This window comes from Elaeis guineensis, chromosome 13 (assembly GCF_000442705.2).
Source record: "Elaeis guineensis isolate ETL-2024a chromosome 13, EG11, whole genome shotgun sequence".
NCBI lineage: Eukaryota > Viridiplantae > Streptophyta > Magnoliopsida > Arecales > Arecaceae > Elaeis > Elaeis guineensis.
In genome coordinates, this window is record NC_026005.2 from 2,158,962 (window position 1) to 2,182,886 (window position 23,925).

A 23,925-nucleotide genomic window follows, 5' to 3' on the forward strand; every position below is an offset into this window, starting at 1 on the left:
TTTTCAAAGCGCCTGTCTATGTTTACTTCTTTCATTCTGATCATGATTATGTGGTGGGACCACAGGTGAACCTTCAAGTTCTTCATTATTTAAAAATATTTTGAAGGGTTTTTATATCAATGATTTTGATCATAATTTTTCATTTTCATGATTTTGATCATAATTATGGACATAAACCGTGCAACCAAACAATCGAATAGGCAGACTAAAGGGTATTTGAGAGTTGGAAATTTTTTTTGTAAAAACATGCAAGGGAGTTTTAAAATTCAAAATCTTTGAGGGCATGCGATTAATAAGATGCGTGGCTGTAAGAATTGTTTCACCCCAAAGATAGTTAGGAACATTAGTTGCAAAAAGAAGGGCTCTAGCAATTTTCAAAAGGTGTCTATTTTTTCTTTTCGCAATCCCATTTTGTTGTGGGGTATTGGTATAAGAACTTTGATTAATAATATCCTTTTCCAAGAAAAATTGCCCTAAAGTTGAATTAAAAAATTTTCTGCCATTGTCACTCCGAAAAATCTAAATTTTTTTGTTAAATTGGATATGAACCATAAAGTAAAAATTTTTCAAAATTTTAGCAACTTCTGATTTTTTCTTTAGTAGGTACATCTAACTAATTCTGGTATGGTCATCCATGAAAGACAAACCATTTTTTTTCTAAAACTGTAGGAATCTTTGAGGGTCCCCACACGTCACTATGAACTAATAAAAAAGGTTGTGTTGGCCTATATGGTTGTGAGGGAAAAACAGTCCTATGTAATTTTGCCAAAATGCAAATTTCACATTTAAATGAAGATGGATCTTTATTCAAAAATAAATTTGGATACAAATGTTTTAAATAGTGAAAGCTTGGGTGGCCTAATCTATAGTGCCATAACATTATTTCATGATCAGTAAAAAAGAAACAGGCTCTAAACAGGTACCCTGAACAAGTCTACCAAATCGTGATCCATCTTCAAGAAAATAAAGTCTTCTTTCTCTAGCAATACCAATCGTCCTCCCTGTTGTCAGATCCTGAAATTCATAGTGAGAATGGTAAAAATTAGCACGACAATTCAGATCATAGGTAAGTTTACTGATGGACAATAAATTACAGGATAATTTGGAAACATGAAAGAGATTATGGAGGGTCAGTGTAGGTGAGACCATGATCGAACTCTTTCCGGCAATTACCGAAAAAGATCCATCAGTAATCTTGATTTTTTGATTGTCTGTATAGGGACTATAAGATGAAAACAATTGAGAGCAACTAGTCATATGATCTGTTGCCCCAGAGTCAATAATCCAAGGATTCTGAAAATCATGGAAGGTATTGAATGACACAATTGAGTTACCTCGGTGGGCTAGAGAACAAGGAGTGGTGGAGAACTGTGGAGATTTAAACAACCAATACAGTTGCTCTAGTTATTCCTTCGTGAAGTTAGCCGAGTCAGACTCGATCGATTTCTCCTGAGTATTATCAGTGGGGGTTTGAAGAGCTCTCCCATTGGCCTTCTTCTGGTTAGGAGGCTTACCGTGAAGATGCCAGCAAGTCTTTTGAGTATGCCCCGGCTTCCTGCAACGGTCACACCATAGTCGCTTTTTCTTTTCTCCTTCTGCCTTCGATTTTTGGGTTGCAAGGGCTGAACTTTCAGCTCCAGGAGTAACACGAGATGAGGATGAATAAAGCATAATCTTCCTCCAGCTCTCTTCTAGTTGGATCTTAGAGAATACTTCCCTAATAGAGGGCAATGGCTTCCGACTCAAGATTTTTTTTTTGCCTCATCAAATTCTTGATTCACACTGGCCAAGAATATATACATCCTATCAGCATCTTCACCCTTTTTGTCTTGCACATTCCTCGGGATCCTTTGATTCAACTATGCGATATAGGTCCAACTCCTGCCATAGTGTTACCATCTCATTGTAGTAGGTGGTAACATCTCGATTTTTCTGTGTTGATCGCTATAGCTTGGACTTCAACTCGAAGATTTGGAAATAATTTGTCCGATCAGAATGTCTCCTTAATAGCATCCTAGATTTCTTTCGCTGTTGAGAGAAATAAATAGGTCTTTGTAATGGTTGGCTCCATGGAATTGAGAAGCCATGCCATAACCATGCATTCTTTGTCGTTCAAGTCTGAAAATTGGGATCAATTTCAATGGACTCTTTGACACTACACGTCAGATATCCAAACTTGGCCCGACCTTTCACGGCCAACTTGACTGATTGCGACCATTCCAAGTAATTTGTACCATTTAGTTTTGTGTGAATGGTAAGTGGAAGAGCAGATCCAGTGGAATAATCTGCCTCGAGAGCTATGTCGGTGACGGTATTACTCCTTTCTGTTGTGGCTCTGGATGAGTCTCCTTTGTCTTCGATTGATCTTGTCATCGCTGTCTTCACCATCTTAGATCAAGAAATATTGTTAAACCAAGATTTGATTGCAACAGAAAAATAGATCGAAGATGATCAGTAGCGGAACAGAAATCGATAAAGGCTGGACAGTGGCTAGCCGGTGGCAAGGGAGCCTCTTTCAGGGCTTGTTGGTGGCGGTAGGACCTGTAGTAGGTTTGAACAGCAACAGCAGACGGCGGCAAGGGAGCCTCTTTCAGGGCTTGTTGGCGGCGCGGCTGGTGATGTTCCAGCCCTGGCCGGCGGCGGCTGGTGATGTTCCAGCCCTAGCCGGCGGTGGCTCGGTGGTTTTTAGAGTGGTCGATGGTTGGGGTTAACCTGGCTTTGATACCATTTGAAAAAAGATTTTTATTTTTCTTCTTCAACTTCATGAATACGGCTCTTTAAATAGACTAAAATAGAATAGCTACTATGGTAGCTTTACAATTATATCCACACACTTATGGAAGCTATACAATTGTGTCTAACAATACGGTAAATTTGACCCGGGAATCTATAATAATCACTACCATAACAGCTATGATATTTACGACCATAATAGCCATGATATTCTGACCATAATAGCCATGATATCTGATCTTGGAATCCTTAAGGTCATACTTACCGTAGTAGTCATGATCTTGACAACTTATTATGATATTCACTCATCTTCCAATATTTTGTTTCATGTTAGTTAAACTGTCCAATTTTTTTGACCAATTGATGTATGGGCTAGGGGTCTTTAAATCACATGATTTTTGGTACATAAGTAGTTCATCAATGTGGGATCCGTATCATCCGATCTAGATTTGATCGGATCTGAGTAGAGATCTACTCAAGTGTAGCCAAGTTACTCTCTCTCTCTCTCCCTCTCTCTCTATCTCTCTATAAATGAGTCATATTGCTATTGCAAAATTTCTATTTCTTTAACAATCTATATCCAACGACAATGTCTTTGCATCTAATTGTAGACATACCTAAAGTCATTGCTATTCCTGAAAAGTATTGCCCGCCTTGTGATCAGGATATGAACTTTCTATCACCACCAAAATTTATCAATGAGCCAAAATGGATGTATGTGTAACATATGCATACACACACACACACACATATGCATGCATGCATGAATCATGCATCCATCCATCCATCCAACCATCATGATGGATGGATGCTGTAGGCAGACTTTCTGATTTTCATCCGTTGGCTGTATGCTGTTGATTGTTGTTCATAGGCTATTTGATACAATTTTAGCAGACAACATGCGGTTGCTATTACTAGTATTCAGATTTAATGCTGCAAAATACTAATATAATAATAATGTGGATGGAAGAGTGGGGTGGTTCCAGTAGCATTCTGTCTACATTGAACTTTATAGAAATTGTATGCTCGCTATTTCTATATAAAATAGTTGATGAGGCTGGCAAGCGGTGAACATTGCAATGAAATTGTGGGACAAAGACTTTACTGACCAAGTCTAAAACAATAACCGTACCAAAATGAGGTATGTAACTCCAAATATTGTTGATATATGTAAGGTTTTAAATTTGGTGGGATGGAGGTTTCCTATGTTCTCCATGGAATGGGACACTTTGTTATCCTGTCCCATCTCGGCAATAGTTTCGGTCATGCATCTTGGTAGATGTCCTCTATCTCTCTTCTCTTCTTCTTTTCTTTCTTTATTTTTATTTATTTTTATTTTTTTCCTTCTTTTCTTTGGTTTCTTCTACCTTCTTTTCTTTCTTTTCCTTTTTCTTTCCTTTTCTTCTCCCTTTTTTTTCATTTTTTCTTTCCTTTCCTTTTTTTTTCTTTTCTTCATCATTGTTTCCTTTCCTTCTCGTCTCTTTCTTTTTCTCTCCCTGTGTGGTTGGGTTTAGGCATCCTGAACCCATCTTGGCCCCATTTCTCAAAGAAATAGGATGGGATGGCTGGGACGCCTCCCATCCTACTAGGATGTAAAACCTTGGGTATATATGGATTCTAGTTCTGCAAGAAAGGGTGGAGATTGTCTAGAGAAAGCTATTTTTTTTTATCTTGATCCTATTAATTAAAAAAGTGATAAATAGATAAGATTGATAAAGTTTGAATCAAAATTTGTTGAATCGGTACCAGGTACTGTACTGGTCGATGATCGGTTCGTTATGGTATAGGTTCATACCGTACCATGCTAGGGTGTGCTGAAATAGGAGAGGAAGGGAGAGGGAGGAGGGGGAGAGGGAGGAGAGGAAGGGTGTGAGAGGGAGGGAGAGGGGGAGAGGCCCTGTCAATGGGGAGCTTCAAGAAGAGAGGGAGGGAGAGGGAGAGGGGTGAGCAGGAGGAGAGGGAGGGAGAGAGAGTTGGAGATAGAGGAGAGAGGGGTAGAGAACCAGAGTTGACAGGGAGCTTCAAATCCAATGATAGGGACCTCAAGAGAGGGAAAGAGGGAGAGAGAAAGATTGGCTCCGTTGACGTGGAACTTCGAGAGTTTCGAACATAATTTGTTGTATTGCCCAATATGGATGTATCATACCATACCGGTACCATATTGGTATGCTATACTGCTCCATACTGATACTACCATACCGTACCGAACCACATAACAATACTATAATAGGATTTTCTTGGTATGGGGTCTAATATCGAGATGATGAACCTTGGTTCCAGATCCAATGATATGGACGTTGAAAGAGAGGGAGAGACACTCGGGGCTTTGCAGGGATGCTAGTTGGCTTCGAACGTGGGAGAGAGAGAGATGCAATAAGCCATTTTGTAGGGGTGAATTGTGTTAGTAACCGACCAGTCTAGTTTGGTATGCCCTAAACCGATTGGTTCGACATATCTTTGTTTGCAGTATGGTGGATTAGGAGTGGTGGATTAGGAGTGGTTCCTTTGGAGTGCTACATGATCACAAGTACTGTTGACATTAAAAGAAGAAAAAATATACGACTAGTCATATGATAATCAATAAATGTCATATAGTTTAGAAACAAGACTAGTGTTATCACAAATCAGATAGGGAGTGAGATCACATTGGATTAAGATTTAAATACTTAATCATAGATCATGAACTTCTTTCTGATTTATTTTGAACATTGAACAAAAATGTAGAACAACATGAAAAGTTGAAAAGCATGATATATGTCACTTGGAGACTCACTTCCAACTACATGTTGGATACATATTCATGAGCTTGATATGTGTCAAGAGTTGTGGTTATTTAATTCTTTAGTTGCATTTTCCAAAGAACAGTGGAGTGTTGACTTTCCCAATGAGCCACCATAATGACATTGGTGAGTGGGCATATCTTGCTTTCAGTCTCTAGTCATAGACAAGGATGTGGACAACTAAAATAACTTTCTAAGCTATTATTTTCTTGTATCCTTGAGCTCATTTTGGAGCTTGGATGAGAAACATGTACCCACAAACACCTTAATAGATAATGTCTTTTAATGTTTTCTACTCTATGTTTTTAAAAGGTTGATATATAATCTAGTTACAATTATTTTTTATCTATTGCCATATCTCCTTTTCTATCATCAAGTTAGACACTTGGATAGGTGTTTGAATCTTATTCTCATGTCTGTGTCCAAGCAACTCTCTGATTTGTTTGTAGATCAAGTGAGTAGTTATTAAGAAACCACTATATTGAAACATAAAAACCTTATATTTTAACAACTATAAACCTATAAATGGCATGCCTAAGCAAGATCTGCCAGATCGATACCATGGCTCGTACTAGTTGGCAATTGGTTCGGTATGGTATTCGGTTTGTACTATACCATGCCGGGTTGTGCTGAAGTAGGGAGCGGAGGAGAGAGAGAGGGAGGGAGGGGGAGAGAAAACCCTAAGCCTAACCCTAGGTGAATTGGGGGTGGAGAGAGAAGAAGAAGAGGAAAAAGAGGGGGGGAGAGTGAGGGAAGAGAGACGTTGAATAGTCAAAGAGGTCATAGGAGGGAGGGGGCTCGGGGGTTATTTAAGGGACCGAATTGTTCTGACTGCCCAAACTGTTCTGATTCTTGACCGGATCGGTTCGATATGGCTTAAACCACCTAGTTCAGAATGGTTTGACCAGTCATATGTCCAAAAACCATATTTAATTATTTCATATAGTTTTACTCTATAGGTACATTGGATATCTCCATTTGATGTGAAAGTACAACTATAGATATAGCCATATAAAGCAAAGAAAGAGATGCAATGTCTTCAGCACCATCATAATCATCATTATCAGGTTTAATATACAAAATCACCTCCTTCTGCTTTTGATTTCCCTCCCTTATTCACATCTTGAACCTTATGTAGCATCTTGAAAATGACTTTTCTTCTTTACTTTAGAAATAAGGTAAATACCAATTTTGGTTACAACCGACAAAAGCATGTTTTGCCCATTAAATGCATTGATTTGGTTATCCTCTGAGGTATAACATTGTATAAGCCGAGGAACTAAGTTTCAGAAAATTGAAGAAAAACAAGTTCGAGTATAGGTCTTAGACACCAAAGAACTAATGAAACTTTAAGGAGATTGCTTATTTTATGTGTTTGAAGCTTACTAATGATGAATTAGCTGTTATTATAGGGAAAAAATTGATGGATAGTAGATGATGCATGTTCTAATTACTTTTAATACGAAATAACACAACCTATATCTGGGTTTTTTTGATCCAAAGGATTGTAGAATTCATGATTTGGCATTTCAGGTCTTAGAGTATAGTCCCAGTTTTACAATCCAAACTGATCTGGATCAGGGGTTCAGTCCAGATTGCCTAACACCATTTGATCCAGCTACTTTGTGGATCATAGGATCCCAGCAGCAATGTGGAATGGTATATCATTAAGAAGTGAATGGAGCACATGATCATCATATGAAAGACCTTGTGGTAATGTTTTTGGTGGAAGTGTGGTTAAAGTAGGAAGGGTAGAGTCAAAATTCATTACAGCAAAGGATCTTTATGGTACCCAGTAGTGAGGCTGAACTAAACACGATATGTTTGAGATTATCTATCTGGTGTTCATGATCTAGAGATTACCCTAAGGTTGAGTATCTGCTAAAATTGAAATGTTTCAGTTAAAACAGAACATTTTTGCTGAATTTAGTATAGCAATTTTGATCACAGTTAGACAATCTTGGCACTGGCTAATTAATTTTTCAGAGGCATAGCGCATTTATCTCTTCTTTTCCCTTGCCAAATCTTCACATCATCTTTTTGCAGGCTGTGGGCATAGTTGCAGCTGTTGGTGATTCAGTGCATGTAAAAGTTGGCACTCCTGTTGCTCTTATGACTTTTGGAAGTTACGCTGAGTTCACAATGGTACTACTTTTCTTTTACTTTTTTTTTATTTTTTAAATTTATCCTTATTTGATGTTATTTCTGACAGTCTATTTCATCTTCTAGGATTTCAAATGTGTTAATTAACTACTACTACGTATCGTACTTTTGACTGCAGGTTCCTGCAAAACATCTTCTTCCTGTACCTAGACCAGATCCTGAGGTTGTGGCAATGTTAACATCAGGTTTGACAGCTTCAATTGCTCTAGAAAAGGTATGTCATAAGTTTTAAGGTCTCGATATGTGCTTGTGAAGAAACTGTACTCATTCTTATATATCAATATTGGAGTTTGGTTGCCATAATGTCTAGCAGCATGTTTGTGATTGAAACAATGGATATCAGGTCATTATGTGATCATCATGTAGCTCAGGCATTCATGAGATTTAGTATTTTTTCTTTATTATATTTAAAATATCAGGATATAATTGATTCTTGCTGTTCATGCATGTAAGTATATGCTGTACTTCTAGGCAGGACAAATGGAATCTGAACAAGCAATTTTAGTTACAGCAGCAGCTGGTGGGACCGGACAGTTTGCAGTTCAGGTCAGCAGATATAGCAATAGTATTCTTGTTCTTGATTAAATGCCATCTTCATCTTTTGAAACATCATTATCAGCTTTGCTCATGGCATTTTGCTCTATTGTTATGGTTGCGAGGAGAAATGGGAAACAGGAAATCAAACCGTAAGCACATATGGAATAAGAGAATGTCGAATGTCGAAATTGAGGACTTAATGATAATTAAGGATTGTCCTGTAATACCAATTCATGTTGTATCAATGTAGTGTTGTAGTATAAGCACAGAGCTGGAGAGAATGATCAATTCTCATGATTAAAATTTCTAATTGGTAAGATGTTCACTCACATGAATATGACAGCTGCTACAGTACCATATCCTAACTAAAGCATGTGCATTAATGCCAAAACTTTTACGATTACGATGACAATTTTTATTTGACTTAGATGAGTTTAGGAGCAATTTCATGATTTGAATTATGTGCTTGTTCTTGTGAAAAATGCTTCAGGCAAATTAATTTTATCCTACAATTTAGCAATCTATTGTGTTTATCTTTCGTTAATAACTTCTTTAAAGGATAGTGGTATTCTACATCCAAATCAGCATTAATAAAAGTTCAGGCTGTCCTTAATTGTTCCAACACTTTGTCTGTTATTTGAATCAAGAGGAACTTTGCATCGAAATGTTTCTGAGGGAAAAAGGGGAAAGATAATTTAAAGGTGCGTTTGGCTTTTGTTTGTAATGCAGGCATAAAATATGGAAGCAAAATGTTTCTGTTTTGGATTTGAACCGTCCAATGTTTTTATCCATTTTTAGATGGTATTTTGATTTGATCGCATTATTCAATTCTATCTAAATCAAGATAAATTCTGTGATCATATTTATTGCAGAAAGTACTACTGTTTATTTCGTTTATCTGTGTAGTCTTTCCCCCTCCCCACCCACCGCCACCCCCCCCTCCCCCCAAAAAAAAAAGGAACGAGAAACCAGGGCTTCTGCCCTTGTTTTGATCGGCCACCTTTGGCCCTCCAGCGGTGTCAGCGGGCCTTCGAAGGCTCTTTCTTCCTCTCTTTTCTCTGCCCTCTCCTTCCCTCTCTTTTCACTCTTTCCTTTCCCTCCCCCATGCCTCATCGGCCTTCCAGTAGGCACAAGGCCCTACGGTGGCCTTGATGGGCCTCTAGAGGCCCTCTCTTCCTCTCCCTCTGCTTTCCTCACCCCCCCTCTCTCTCTTTCCTTCTCCCTCCACCCTGCAGTGTTGGTTTGAGCCCGTATGGAATGATACAGGGGCCACCGAATTGTACTGCCAACCAACCGGTCCGCGCTTCAGTACGGATACAGCGAACCTTGGCTTTTCCATTTTATATTTCAGAATTTATTCTGTTTTCCTTTCAAAAATGTTTTGAGAAGTTCAATTATTACATATATTCAATGTCTTTTCTAATATATATAATTGATGAAACATTTTTATATTATTCTGGCAGTGTAAAAAGTAAAATGGGTGTTGGAAGCTTAATGGAGAACTATTCTGTACAGATAGGAATTTTGTATATTTGTTTGAAATGTGTTAGAATAGCTTAGCTCGCATGCCAGTTTTATGTGACTTTATGGTTCCTAAATTATCTTCAATGTGCTGTGTTAGCTTGCAAAATTGGCAGGAAACAAGGTGGTTGCAACATGTGGAGGTGAAAAAAAAGCTGCACTTTTGAGGTCTTTAGGGGTTGATTGTGTTATAGATTATAAGAGGGAAAATATAAAAGCTGTACGTCTCTTACATCTTAGAAGTTATTCTTCTGTCTTCTTTTGTTTCATTTCCTACAATATGTTCATGAATAGTTATAATTTTCAATTGAAGATCAATAATTAATTGAATTTTCATTGTTTTATGGGAAGGTTTGGTCCTTCTTTCTGCTGGTAGAGTTACGGTTTTAATGTGTTATACCCTCCAATGGGGGCATCTGAAAATATCTAAGGCTTACTATAAGATTGTTCACTGGTATCAATATCTTTAACTTCATTTTTCATTTTCATGTAACATGAGCCCTGTTTCATATAGATGTTATTAATCAAGCACAGGCCCATTCAAGGGTGTTAATGTAGAATGATTGATTTGAAACATGTTACTTATCATCAGTTATGCTAATGTCATTACTCATTGGCATCATCTGTTCTTGTACTGACACCATTAAAAGGCATCTAATTTATTCATCTGATTTTTCAAAATTGTTTGTTATGCTGTTTAACATTAACTTAGTAACATACTTAATAGGGATGCACTTGTCTCGGTGATTTGTGGTGCATATAGCAACGGCACATCTGATTCATTGCTATATATTTCTTTATATTGTAATTTGGAATTTTTAAACATACTTTACTGCCTTCTAAATTGTATGGATGATGTCGTAATCTCATAGGCTGTTGACAGTAATGTGTCTTTTAAGGTTGCTTAACATGGTATTCCCAGTATTTTCTGTGAAATGGATGTTAACGTGCATTCTTAAATTTAAAATATATTATTATACATTTGAAGATCACGAGCATCCTGAAACAGGATAGCAGTATGCTCTATCTAAAAAGTTTTAAAACAAGAGTTGAGTAGGTGTCATGCCAACCTATTCTAGGTTCCAGCACTAACACAGCACGATATGTGGCAGCCAGCACAGACTGGCACGGCTGACACTTGAAAGTTGAAACCATTTTTAAGATACAAAAGGCGAAGGCTTTTCATGGATGAAACATATGATAACAAAAAGAATGAATCTAAAATAGAAACATAATCATAGGCATGATTAATGCTAGCTAGTTTCTTTTTCTTTCTAGAGAAATTTACCATAAGCTTGTTTCTAGGGCTATAAAATGGTCATATATATGTAGCTGTTAATAGGTTATGGAGAGCTGATAGCAAAATTTTCTTTTCTTTTTTTCTTTTTTTTTTTCAAAGGCAACATTCTGTGAAGCGTTCTGGTTGATTACATGTTAACTTTGACTGCATGTTCAAGTATTAGATAATATAGGAAACCATGAAGGAATTTTCCACAACCAGTAATAAAGAAGAAAGTTTTCTTCTACACTCTTAGTTCCATGTGTTCAGAAGGAAGAAAAGTGAGTAGTTTCATATAACTATTTGTTAAAGTGATATATTTTTCTTTTTCACTTTACAATTCATGTGAAAGTTTCCCATGCATTTGCCTTGGTCAATTATCACCCTTTTTCAATAATTAGTATGAACATTCGAACTGTCAAATCCACTTATTAAGATATATGCTGTATGGTCCAACTCCTTAACCAATTTCTATCTGCTGGAGCAAAGTTGTTGATGATTTATTTTAAGCCATTGATAATTTTGTTTAACAAAGTGATCTTCATCACAGAACATTTTTACTGGTAGCCATGCTCTATTGATCCTTCCTTTCATCATCAAATACATTGAAAATTGTAGGAGTGTCACATCCTCCTGTTAACTTATAACAGTTGAAACATAGTGGTGGATAATTAAGGACCGGATTTTTCCGAGTTCTACTTCTCTAAAATTTGATTTCCACAGTTGCAACTCTTTCACTACCTTCACACACATTCTATGTTATTATAATTTATAAGTATAAAAATTCATCTTCTGTAGTTCTTGATTCTGTCATTGATGAACTCTGGAACATACTGCATAACAAGGCAATGCTTTTTTTCACCAAAAGGAACCCTTACAACATGTTTTTTCAGTTTTTATTTTTCATATGTTTACTATATGTCACCTGCATCACAAAAACAAAGTACGCCTTTTGTAATTTGTAAATTTCTCGTTAGGTGGTTAATATGACTATATGAGTGTTCTCCTAAGTTCTAATCTGAAAGTAGCTTTGCTCATGAAAATTATTAACATCATGCTATTGAAATTTTGCTTCCCACAACCCCATTTTATTGTTTGTAATAACAGTGATGACTGGAACATTCATCTGCTTCAGGTGCTGAAGAAAGAATTTCCAAAAGGTGTTGATATCATATATGAATCTGTTGGTGGAGACATGTTTGATCTATGCTTAAATGCTCTAACAGTTTATGGACGACTTATTATAATTGGAATGATCTCTCAGGTAGTTTTCTATACTTTTTTAGTTTCTTAATTTCTGTGGATTCTAAAATTGTTGCTTTGATGGGGTTATCATCATGCTACTTGTCATAGTTTATTTTTATTGTGTAATTTAACTGACATGGTACTTATTATGGACATCCTGGAAGCAATGATTGAATAAGGACTGATCTTTCACTTTGTACTCAATTTTGCTATGGTAATATAAATCTAGGTGAGCAAATAATCAGTTAAATATGATGCAAAACAAGCAAAAGAAGCACTAAATTCTTCAGTTTGAAGAATGAATTCTGTTCCCTGCATGGAGCCAATAAACTGTTGTTCGCTGTATAGAACATCCGAAAAGCTTGGTCAACATGTTATCTCTCTTCTTACATGGTGTAGCTAGATTCAGAATCTCCTCTTGAAGGATTTGTGTCATGGGCACAGGTTGATAAAGGACAAAAAATATAGTTTTGTGTGGATCTATGGAGTTGGTTTTAGAAGCCCTATTTTAAGTGAAATCGGTGCAAAAACATCCTATCTCAGGTATATATTTGGTTAGATAAGTTATGAAATCATTAGGATTTGATTTTTGAATGTTTTAGGTGTCTTTCTATATCGGGTTATGTGGTATTCATAATTTTTCTTTTTTTATGAAAAATTCTGGAGATTTGTTTCTGAGTCATTAAGTGTCATAGTTTACTTGAAAATCAAGCTATATAAAATCTATAAAAAGGCTTGATGGCTGACCTAGGTAAAATTATTGAATAAATGACAGATTTCTGATTGACCAGGTTGGGCTCCTCTTGTCCCTTTTTCTCTTCTTCTTCTTCTCTATTCTATTGTCGCTTACTCTCCTAAGCTAATGTCAGTTCTTTCTTTAATTTCATCTTCAACAATCCCATATATCATCTGTTTCCTGTTTAAAAAGATTGCATGTACTGTTTGCTGATTTTCTCTTATAGGTCAACTGTGAAAGTTCTTATCTAGCCTAAAAATTGTTAAAGTATTGTTCCTCCTATCCTTCTGTGTCACTGAAATGCAGGAAAAGTTTATTTGACCATAAGAGCCAAATTTCCCTTTCTACTGTATCTCCGGAAACCTGGAATAAACTCATCCATGGTACCATCCATGCATATGTAGGCAATCATTAGTTTGTCCTACATCAATTTGGTATTGGAGCAAAGGGTCCTATTCTTTCTTCCTTTCTTTCTCTTGATCTTCTTTGCATCCTTGTTCTCTTGCTCATCATCATGTTAACAAACAAAGAGTTAGTTTCCGGTTTGGTGCCTTTCATCAACATATCAAATATGAGAAAGAGATGTTTGGGCGGATGCATTATGATATGATATCTACCAAAAATGATCTTGTGACAACAAAGGATTGGTGGCAAGGACCTGTAAAAGCCCAAAGGTGTCGTGCATCACATTGATTGATTTCATTTTCTATAGCTTCTAATCATTTAGAGGTTCCGAAGCAGATTTTCCAACACAAGCCCATGTTCAGCTGCAAGAAGAGCCAAAAACTGAGGATTTGTTATGCGAAGATCAAACAAATAATGATTTGATGGAAGAATAACTCAACAGCGATCCTATCAAGCTACAAGGGGATTTTCAACAAGTTTATCAAACTATGGTGCCATCAAAGGAGCATCCAGAAATTTTGATTGTTGAAAGCAAAATTAGTTCTTACACAGTGATTAATATTCAGATCATTGCTATAATGACCCGTTCTTTGCCAGTTTCCATGGTTCCTCATGTTATAGTGTGCACTAGCTGATTGGAAGCCTTCAAACAGCGGATTACGATGCACCAGAGTTGTCATCCAGTGTTTTGATTTCACGATTGCTTGTGAGACTCCATCATCAATTTGTAGAGATCCAACAGTGAAGAATGTGTGTGGGCACCATTCAAGATATCGCATGGATGCGATCTTCCACAGTTAAAGCGAATGAGGACAAAATTTTTTATGTATTTTTGAATGTTTTTCTTTGGCATTTTTTAGAGTTGGTTTCAGATTACTATTTTAAGTGAAATTGGTGCGAAAGAGTCCTGTCTAAGGTATATGTTGGGTTTGACAAGTCATGTAATAATTAAGGTCTGATTTTTGATTGTTGTAGGTGATTCTCTATATGAAATCATTAAGATTTGATTTGACTGTTTTAGGCGATCCTCTATACTGAGTTACATGGTATTCTGAATTCCTTAGGAAAGATTTTGGAGACTATCAGAATGGTGACAAGAACCAGCTTATTTCAGGAAAGAAAGAAGAAATAGAGTGGAAGATATGTGTAGTCAACGCTCAGAGTCACACTTATCAGATTCTTAGTTAAGTTGAAAAACATGCCACTCATGGACATCACTTAGTGAAGAAGACTTCACGAAGCTAGATGAAGAAATGTGTTGGGCTTTCAAGGCAAATGCTTGGGCGGAATTGAGCTCTTTTTAGCTTGGCAAGATATTTTGGTGTAATTAGTACTCTGGGTGCCCAGAAATTCAGTTTGTGATCAGGGGTAGTTTTGTTATTTTGGGTGCTGGTATTGATCAGGTTCAGTTGCCATATTTTGAGTACTTTTGAGTGCCAGTCCATCTCTTGAGATAGGACCAAAATTTGAGGTGTAAATTTGGGGTGCTTTGTGATTATTTGTTGTTAGAGGGGAGTTAAGTGAAAATTTTGACTTCATGTTAGCTTCTCGTAGAAGCTACCTTTTCACCTATGGAAGGGGAGCTGGTCTCTGTTTTAGCTGTCTTTTTTTGCTTGGTTTTTCTAGGAAAGCTTCCAAAAAGTGATGGAGCTTCACCTAGCTGGAGGGTTTCAACATTCAAGCATTGGGATCTTGCTTTTTAAGGAGTCAACCCTGTTGCATCTCTCAGTCTCTCTGTTGCTGTATTTCAAAGCATGAGTCCAGCCTATGCCAATGTTCTATTTGCATGATAGACATGGGAAGCTGCAACTCTCAGTTATTATCTGTGGTTTTCTGGGAAATCTTGAGTTTTGGGTTAAATCTGGTTATGTCTACTTGTGCTAGCTAAAAGTTTGCGCGGTGCTGCTGTATTAGTTTGACTAGTCTTATTGTCACTTATTATTTTTATTTCTTCCTATTTTGTTTCCCTTGTGCACTAGTGGATGGGACATGAAATGTTGAGTGAATGACAAATTTCTGACTGATTGGCCAGTGATGGGGATTGCAATAAATTTTGAGTCTACAAAAGGCAAGCAAAGAAACATCTGAGCCTCTGGATAAACTAGGATGACCTGGCACCTTGATGGGTGTTTCATGTATATGATTGTGTATTATTGGAGTTTATCGAGTATCAGGTCTTAATGTCACTTATTTTTTAAAATTAATTTTCTGTTTTAGTCCACTTTTTGTTAATTTAAGTGACTACTCAAGTCACATGTGCTATTGAAGAGACAAGAGGGCATTTTAGGAATTAAATAAGGGGCAAGTTACTGTGTATGGAACGAGTGTGAACAATAATGCTACAGCATTGTGCCTTCTAAGGCTTCTTTATTTGAGCTTTTATGCATTATGTGCAGAATTTTTCATTAAGAAATCAACATTCTCCCTCTCTTTTTTATGCATGTGAGGTGTGGAATATGGTTATGAGGCCCTAGGGAATGATTCCCTATTGGACTGGTGTGAGATTGGTTTGTTTTCTCTTCTTCTTCCTTTTCTATAATATCTCCTTGCTGTGTTTCTATTTTCTATTTTTTTTCTTCATTTGTGCCAAAGCAAACATCCTTCTACCCTTGTTGCCAGTCTTCCATAATAATCACTTTGATAAATCTACACACCTATTTGTGGCTTTAATCTGTCTAAAACCTAATCTGCTTGAATCCAATTAGATCTGCAACTTCTACAGAGCTGTCATCCCTCTTTCCTTGGTTCTGGAAAACCTTGCAGGAAATCAGCATTGCTAACAGTCTATGGAGTGTGGCATTTCCTGCTATAACTGGAAAGGTCCTGTATCTGTCCTACATGATCTATGAGCAAGAAATGGGAACAAACTGGATTTGAGCAGCCACTGCAGTTTGTTCATCTAGGGAACGAAGTTCCATTGCTTTGTATCCTTCAAAGAATTTGGTTAACGTTTAATACTTTGTTGCAAGGTGAAATGCTTTAATTGTGAATAGCTGTTGTCCAAATCTAATTTCAGCAAGTAGCATTTAGCATCTATATCAAGCATCATCTTTGCATTAGAATAAATTATAATTTGAATCCTAAGCCTAGTTTCTTAATTTTAATTTTAGATTGTCATTTAGTGTCGCATGGCATTGTATTTTCAAATACTTACATCCATAGCATTTAGGTTTGCATAAGTTTGGGTTAGCATTTATCCTATTTATGTGGCATTAGTTATTAGGTCTTCTAGGGTTGTTGTACATTATATTTTGGTATCAAAGCCTAGGTTTGGATCATGGTCACACATTGCAGGACACCTTATAGGGGATGTATGACTGATAGACAAATAGAGGCATGTTATGGAAAATTTGCCAACGGCCAGATGCCATGCAAGTCTGACAGGATCAATTAGTTCATGAGTTCATGAATGTCAATGGTTGTTTAGAATTTTTGGAGATCATTTCTAGTCCCAAAGCAGATGGGACCACTGAGAGAGGAGAAGGTTTTGTACAGCCTTGTGTCTTGAAAGCAAGAATTACCACGAGCATTAGCACAAGCACCATCCTTGGTGTGAGCAAGAGCCTGAGCATGAGCATGACCTAAGGTAAAATCCAGTGGATTCAGAGCATGTTGGCTAGAAATCATCCTAGACCAGCAGTTATGGCAACCACCATAGGATGCCAGTTGTTGAGCACACTCCATGGGAAGGATTTCGTACGGACCTTAAGGCACACGTCGTGCACCTGTTGCACCTTTATGACCCGCATATGATTGGTATGAGTTTGATAGAGGGTATGATGGTCAAGGAAGGCAGGATTTTCATGATATGGAGGAGGATTTTCATTATTATTGCATGGAATCTGCCTTATGGAAGACATTATTCTTGCGTGACAATTCTAGAATTTCTAAGCAACTTTTACCGTTATCTTTTCATTTTATTACTGACAGATAAAAATTTTGTGCTTGTGTGGGTTTCTTTTTTGATCTTGTTCATGCTGTATTGCTCAAAATTCAAGATAAAATAAGCATTAGTTGATACTGGATACACTAGCATCCCGTTTGCTTCAAAAGCTATTCAATCAAATAGTTAAGGCTATTCCTACCTTTATGTGTTCCAAGGCTATTCTTCCACCACCACTAAATTGCTTCTATGGCATGCATAACAGAACTTGCTCTACAAACTCGAATTTTTGCTTGAAATATTTACCGTTCCTTTCTTGTTACCATGGAGCATTCATTCAACTAAAACATTTCTAGTAATGCATGATCAATTAGGAGATTGTAATTTATTCTTATATATATTCTTTCATTTAGCTTTATCATTAGTCAACTCATTGGTTTTTCAGTATCAAGGAGAACGTGGATGGAAACCATTGCCATATACTGGGCTTTGTGAAAAGATTCTTGCAAAAAGCCAAACAGTGGTATGTCCTATTCTGAACTTTCATACACAACTTGATCAATTATGGATGTGTTATAATGTCATCTCTTCATGCTTTAGTGCTGGACCTTGCAACTATATATTGTTGACCAACGATTGAAGTGTCGCTCCTTGCTGGTCCATGCGGACCTTGTCATGCTCTGCCTGACTGTTGCCCGCACTGGGCATGCATGTGCCGTGATATCCTGCATATTGGTGCATCAACCCCTGTTGGCCCATATCAACCCATGCTGCTTCAGCATGGGCCAGTACAGCACTCTATCGTGCCATGCCCAATTCTAGTGGCGCAAGTACTGGCACTTGAATTCTTTTGTTGATAGTATCAATGGTTGGATAATCCTTCTGTTTTGGTGATCAAATGTTACAGAGGTTCCTTTTTAAGTTTGTGATAGCAACTTCCATCTGTATCAGAATAAAAGTTTGAAAAAGCTTAGATGAATCCATCTTTCAATTTATTGCATAGAAGGTAATGTTAGCATGGGCAATATTATGGGGGAGAAAATTTTGGTAAAGTAGGCATTTTGGAAGAGTGTGTTATCACATATGGTGACAATGCCGAACTACAATTTGGAAGAGCATGTTTGATATTCTCTAACCATGAATCCAGTCACATCATTAGTTTAATATTTGTAAGGTCAGTCGAATAATAACCATTACATGCATTGGAGAAGTCTCCATAGGTAGTCCATACTTGGACAATGTAAATGATGAACCGTGGATCATTGATTTGGATGTGTCAGTACGTGTTTTGGCAACAAGTCATGACTTAGTCATACGGTTGGAACATCGAAGCCATCCCTACAGATTTCTATGTATAATGAATGTGTTGCATAAAGAAAACCATGTATTATGAACTGTTCTAATATCAAATAACTCTATCAAACTAATCAGGTGGGCTAATAACTAATAATTTCTAATATCTTTTAATAAAACATATGTATTGGGATTTCTACATTTATGGTTGATATTTAAAATATTGATTTGAGCATATACGGCATTGTGCCTCTTTTGTCTAAATGTATTATCTTTTACAACATACATAAGATGTTTTGATTTTTGTAATGCATATATAGATGCATTTAACAAAATTCTTAGAGAGACATGGAGTATGTCATTTAAACTTTTTTTTTTACTTTTTTTGGGATTTGTGTTATAAAGAGTTGGCCGTCAGTCATAAAATCTGCTCAATCCTTCCAGGGAGCCTTCTTAGCTTACGCTCTATGGATGAAACCCATATTTGATGAGAAAAGACTTGGAGTTTACATAGATTGCAGGGATAAGTATGCATTAGGGTAGCTAGAACTGCTTCTGGGTCAGACAATAGCCTAAGTTATGGCTTTCTATCTAACCCATACATGAGTTCATGTATATCGGAAAGATATATATGAAACCAAACCAATTTTATATATTTTATATCAGTCAACATTGAATCTGACCTAATATAACTGAACTTTAAGTTCAATAATGGACACTGTAAATATAGAACAAACAGATTCCAGATTGATTTAGTGTTGATCTGGTGAGCATAGACCTTATTCGATTTGATTAAATTTAACATATATAGTGAATTAGCACACAAAAGGATTTCAAATTTTCTTGTTTTAATTTGGTTAACCTGGACCTAACCAAGAATGAATTTTGAGCCCTATAGTATTAAAAATAAATAAATAAATAAATTTCAGACATCTGCAGACCCAAACATGAGGGTTTGTTTCGATTTTTGGACCCAGTTCTCAAACAAGGGTATCCAGATGTGGCCTGGGTAGGCCTGTTTGGTTATGCAGATTGGAAAAAAAATTTACCACCCTTGTTTTCACAAGAATAGATCTTTAACGGAGGACTAGTAAACTGTACAGAAAACTAGAAGGGAGTTTAAGGAATTGAAATATTTCATAAATACTTGTTAACTTGACACAAATAATATGAGGAATATTTTTTGCACTGGATTTCAAAAAATAAAGAAAATTGCAAGACACATTTTGTACATGATTCATGTCAGGGACTTATGACTAGGGATTGGAGTATTATTTTTTCTCAAATGATATTATAAATAAGTTTGAGTAGATTGTTCTTTTTTAATATTCTGAGTGGATCAGAAAACCTCCAGATCCTAGTTTGCTTGTTGTTTCTAGTTTTTTCTATGAACTTCTAATATATCGCAACAGTTGAAGAGTTTATGTTACTGATTGTCAAATGCCATGGCCTCAAATTAATGATTAAAATCATTTTCCAAGGTTGAAGGCCTAAACTTGATGTTATAAGCATATCCAACCATGTCAGCTCAAGGTAGTCTGGTCTGACTTCTTCCAGCCATCAATTTTTTTATGCGTTGTGGCCATAATTGATTTTGTAGATCACATGAGGGCTTCCTTATAGCAATTAAGGAAAAGGAGGAATGTGTTTCCATATCTAGTTTATAGCAAGCCGGGACTGTTTATGATCTTTATCTTTTTCCAAACTTTCGGGTTTCCGATGCCTTCTTTTGGCATCTTTACTTTATTTTTCTCTTCTACATCTCTTAGGATCTCCTGGTGTATTAGGATCTGTCTTATTTTGCACTCTTATGGAGCCTCAGGTTCATTTAATTGCTGGCTTTTGTAATGTTTGACTGTTGGGCTGTGCATCGAGGCATGTATTTCAGGCTCTTCCCATGAACTATCTACTGAACTTACTTTTATAGACTTAACTTTTGTTAGGTTATTCCATCAAATCAAGTATATGGCTTTGCTAAATAAGCACTATCATAATTGTTGTTGTAACATTGCACTTCCTCATCACAACTCCTATACTGAATCCATGATGAGAAGATGATCAAATCATCTTGGAGCTGGACTACTTTTATCTGTTAGGTTGCCATGAAGAGAACTATCAAGTTTAAAAGCTGACAGTCCTGAAGTTGCTTGCACAACTAGAGGATATTTCTGCACTTGCCTTACACGATACATTAGCATAGTGTCTTGGTTAAGATGACTGCCTTAATAATTTATTACATTCAATTAATGTTTTCTTTTTTAAACAAATCCTTTTTGTTAAGTCTCATTTGTGGGCTGTTATTGTGACAGGCTGGCTTTTTCCTGGTTCAATATGCTCATTTGTGGCAAGAACATCTCGACAGGCTCTTTGATCTCTACTCCTCAGGAAAACTTAAGGTACTCTCTAGAATCCTGTGATCATAATATGATCAAGAATTGGTTCTCACTCGGGCAATGATTTTGGCCAACCAGCTGATATCAGCCAGTAAAGGTGTAGTGACTCAAGAGAGTCCTCCTACTCATAAATATATTGCTAGCAACTTAGAAAAACCTTGTCAAATAGAAATAGGATTTAGTTCTTGGAGCAACATATTTCTCCACTTGTATTTTTACTGAATATACAAATGGCTGTGTTCACATTTTTACATCTATACTTTGTTTTTTTAATTGGACCATGAGTTCTTTTAATATCTGACTCTGGCAATTCTTATATTTCTTTGTGTGCGTTACGATATTGATTTTTTTTAGCTGCACGTTGGGTGGGGGTCTAGTTTATAAGCTTTCAATAAAATTTACCTTTTTTTTTTTGGGTAGAAAAAATTTACCTGTTTTTGATTCCTCTAATTTAGTCTTTATTCAAAATTTTTGAATCTTCGAGGTTTCAAGTGGGTGAGATATAGACTTTGAAAAATTATGGCAACAAAGTATGGACATGGGTAAGAATTATCGATATGACATGACATGGATTGATGATACAGCAAATAATCAGAGATATTACAACACCTCACACACACGTCAAATGGCAATCATAAAGTATATTCATAACACAATAACATAGTCCATATTCCATACTCCAAGGCCCGTACAATAGCATTTACATCATGAACTATAAAGTTAATCATCCATCATGTTCATCAGTGAAAAGTTTAAAAATTATTAAAAAGAATGAACATGAAGGCCCTCCCTCTCTCTCATCCCTGTAATATCTGGGAACTGTCTCAGGCGTTTCTCAGTTATTTTTCAAAAATAGGACACCTAAAAAATGCATCTAATACTTTTCAAAGTTCAAACCATATGCTACAAGCATGAATATATATAGAACATGCAATTTAAACTACAAGATGTTATTTAGAAGTACTCGGCAAAGGTCCAAAAACTAAAGCATGATCCTTTTTTTTTGGTTCTTTTAAACATGTTTTAACTAAAGAAAAAGGAATAACTCGTTAACCTAACAGCAAATAAAGATTGCTAATTTCCAATTTTATATATCCAAATTGCATGAAGAAAGATTTAACATGAGAATGTTTTCTAATTCATATCGTATTTGCCATCCCAAATAAATGATACAAAAAGGAGAAACGTGAGATTTGGGCTTTTTTACTTTTTTATTCTCCTCCGATGAAGAGAAGTTTGGTTCTTAGAGGTACAATGGCTGCAAAACATAGTAATCATAGTTTGCTTTTGCGAAAAAAATTGCAAATGAGCATATTATCACACCTATATGACATGAATTTTGAGATGTATTGTTGAACTTGTATGAATGAATGAATGACTGTGACCGTGGGGACCAAATTTTAAAAATGATGGACCTGAGAAAAGAACTAGATGAGAGAGGGAGAAGGGGGAGGCGGGGAGGGATGGCCAGGCAAGCACACAAGAGAGAGAGAGAGAGAGAGAGGTATGTGTGTGTGCACGCGCACATGCATGTGTACGTATACGTATGTATGACAGATTGTGATGATGGGGGCCAACTTTTAAAAATGATGGACCTGAGAAAAGAACTAGATGAGAGAGAGAGGGAGAAGAGGAGGGGGGGGGGGGGGGATGGGCAGGTGAGCACGAGAGGGAGAGAGAGAGAGAGAGAGAAGCATAGTTGTTCATATTGTGATCCTGGAGGATTGAGGACAGATCTGTCCAACTTAAGCTCATTTTGTTTTTTGCAATGTTTATCTTTCCGTTTCATGAATTTCCAATGTAAAGGGCAAACAAACAAGTAGCCTCTTATGAGCCCCCAAAAGAAACACCAGAGTTAACTGCTGAATTTAACAACCAAGTGTTGGGAACAATTTTTATCCAGCTAAAACATGACACCGCACAACACCTACATTCTAGGTGTACATTTGGCTAATATCAATGATATCCAGAAGAGATGCATATCATAGCTCCTCGCAGATCAAATTGCTTGTTTTAAATAAATTGCATTCTGCAGGTTGCAGTGGATCCCAAGAAATTTTTGGGTCTTGATTCTGTAGCAGATGCAGTAGAGTATCTCCATTCTGGTGAAAGCCTTGGCAAGGTAATTCAACTTATAAGAATCTACATTCCCTTTTTCATCTTTTAAGTTTACTCTTTCTCAAGTATCAGTAGAATAATTATTTCCTAATTTGGAGAAAACACAAATTGCAGGTTGTTGTGTGCGTTGATCCAGCATTCAATCAGAAATCAGCAAAGCTATAAGTGATGAGCATTATAATATGTCTAATGTTAAGGAAGCAGCATCAATATTGTTTGGTGTCTCCTCGAATATTTACAGACTTGTTCTCCATGTTGATCAAAATATTTCAGGAAAACCTTGCGCTGGAAACGGTCTATCAAGGTAAGAAATTAATTGCTACAGGGTCTTTGGAAGTAGTGTTGGAATAAGAGCTCAATGTGAATGAGCAACAAACAACTGTAAGATGTCAGGTGGTAAAAATAGAGCAATAATGTGACTAAAAAAAAAAAAGGAGCAATAAAGCGAGAGTATTTTCTTTAACCAATATCAGTTGGCATTCAGATTTTGTTATTTAGTTTCGGTGGCCCATCTTTGGAACTTAGATTATGCAAGGAATTAATGGACTAATTCCAGAGGCACCACTAAGGACTGACAAACATGTGCACACGTGAGCGAGAGGCGCAGATGGAGAAGCTACTCGCCGGATGTTATAGTTATTAAACCTGGAGCGGAGACCAACCCAGCTTAGGTAAAGGTTATCAGATCACTGGTCCGAGTGCCAGGTCATTAGTTGGACTGTATTTATAAATAAAATATATTAATTAACAATAAAAATATAAAAATCATGTTGTACTATAAAAAAATATTCGTTCTTATTGAAGAAGTATGAAGAATGTCATAGTTACTAAACCTAAAC

At 36.6% G+C, this 23,925-nt stretch overlaps 1 protein-coding gene across 2 annotated transcripts in view; it reads left to right on the top strand.

Moving 5' to 3' along the window:
* Nucleotides 1–23,553, top strand: part of LOC105060936 (uncharacterized) — a 58,186-nt gene extending 34,633 nt beyond the window's left edge. Inside the window, exons 10-18 of one of the 2 annotated variants that reach the window (XM_073247548.1) lie at nt 7,560–7,658; nt 7,795–7,890; nt 8,148–8,222; nt 9,835–9,954; nt 12,149–12,277; nt 17,728–17,805; nt 20,885–20,971; nt 23,004–23,090; nt 23,201–23,553. In XM_073247548.1, the coding sequence (XP_073103649.1) occupies nt 7,560–7,658; nt 7,795–7,890; nt 8,148–8,222; nt 9,835–9,954; nt 12,149–12,277; nt 17,728–17,805; nt 20,885–20,971; nt 23,004–23,090; nt 23,201–23,251 (822 nt within the window). In that variant the 3' untranslated portion in view covers nt 23,252–23,553. Of the gene's footprint in view, nt 1–7,559; nt 7,659–7,794; nt 7,891–8,147; nt 8,223–9,834; nt 9,955–12,148; nt 12,278–16,162; nt 16,369–17,727; nt 17,806–20,884; nt 20,972–23,003; nt 23,091–23,200 lie in introns of those variants that run through there. The other variant, XR_012136271.1, reaches the window with a different exon arrangement.
* Nucleotides 23,554–23,925: the final 372 nt, after the last annotated feature.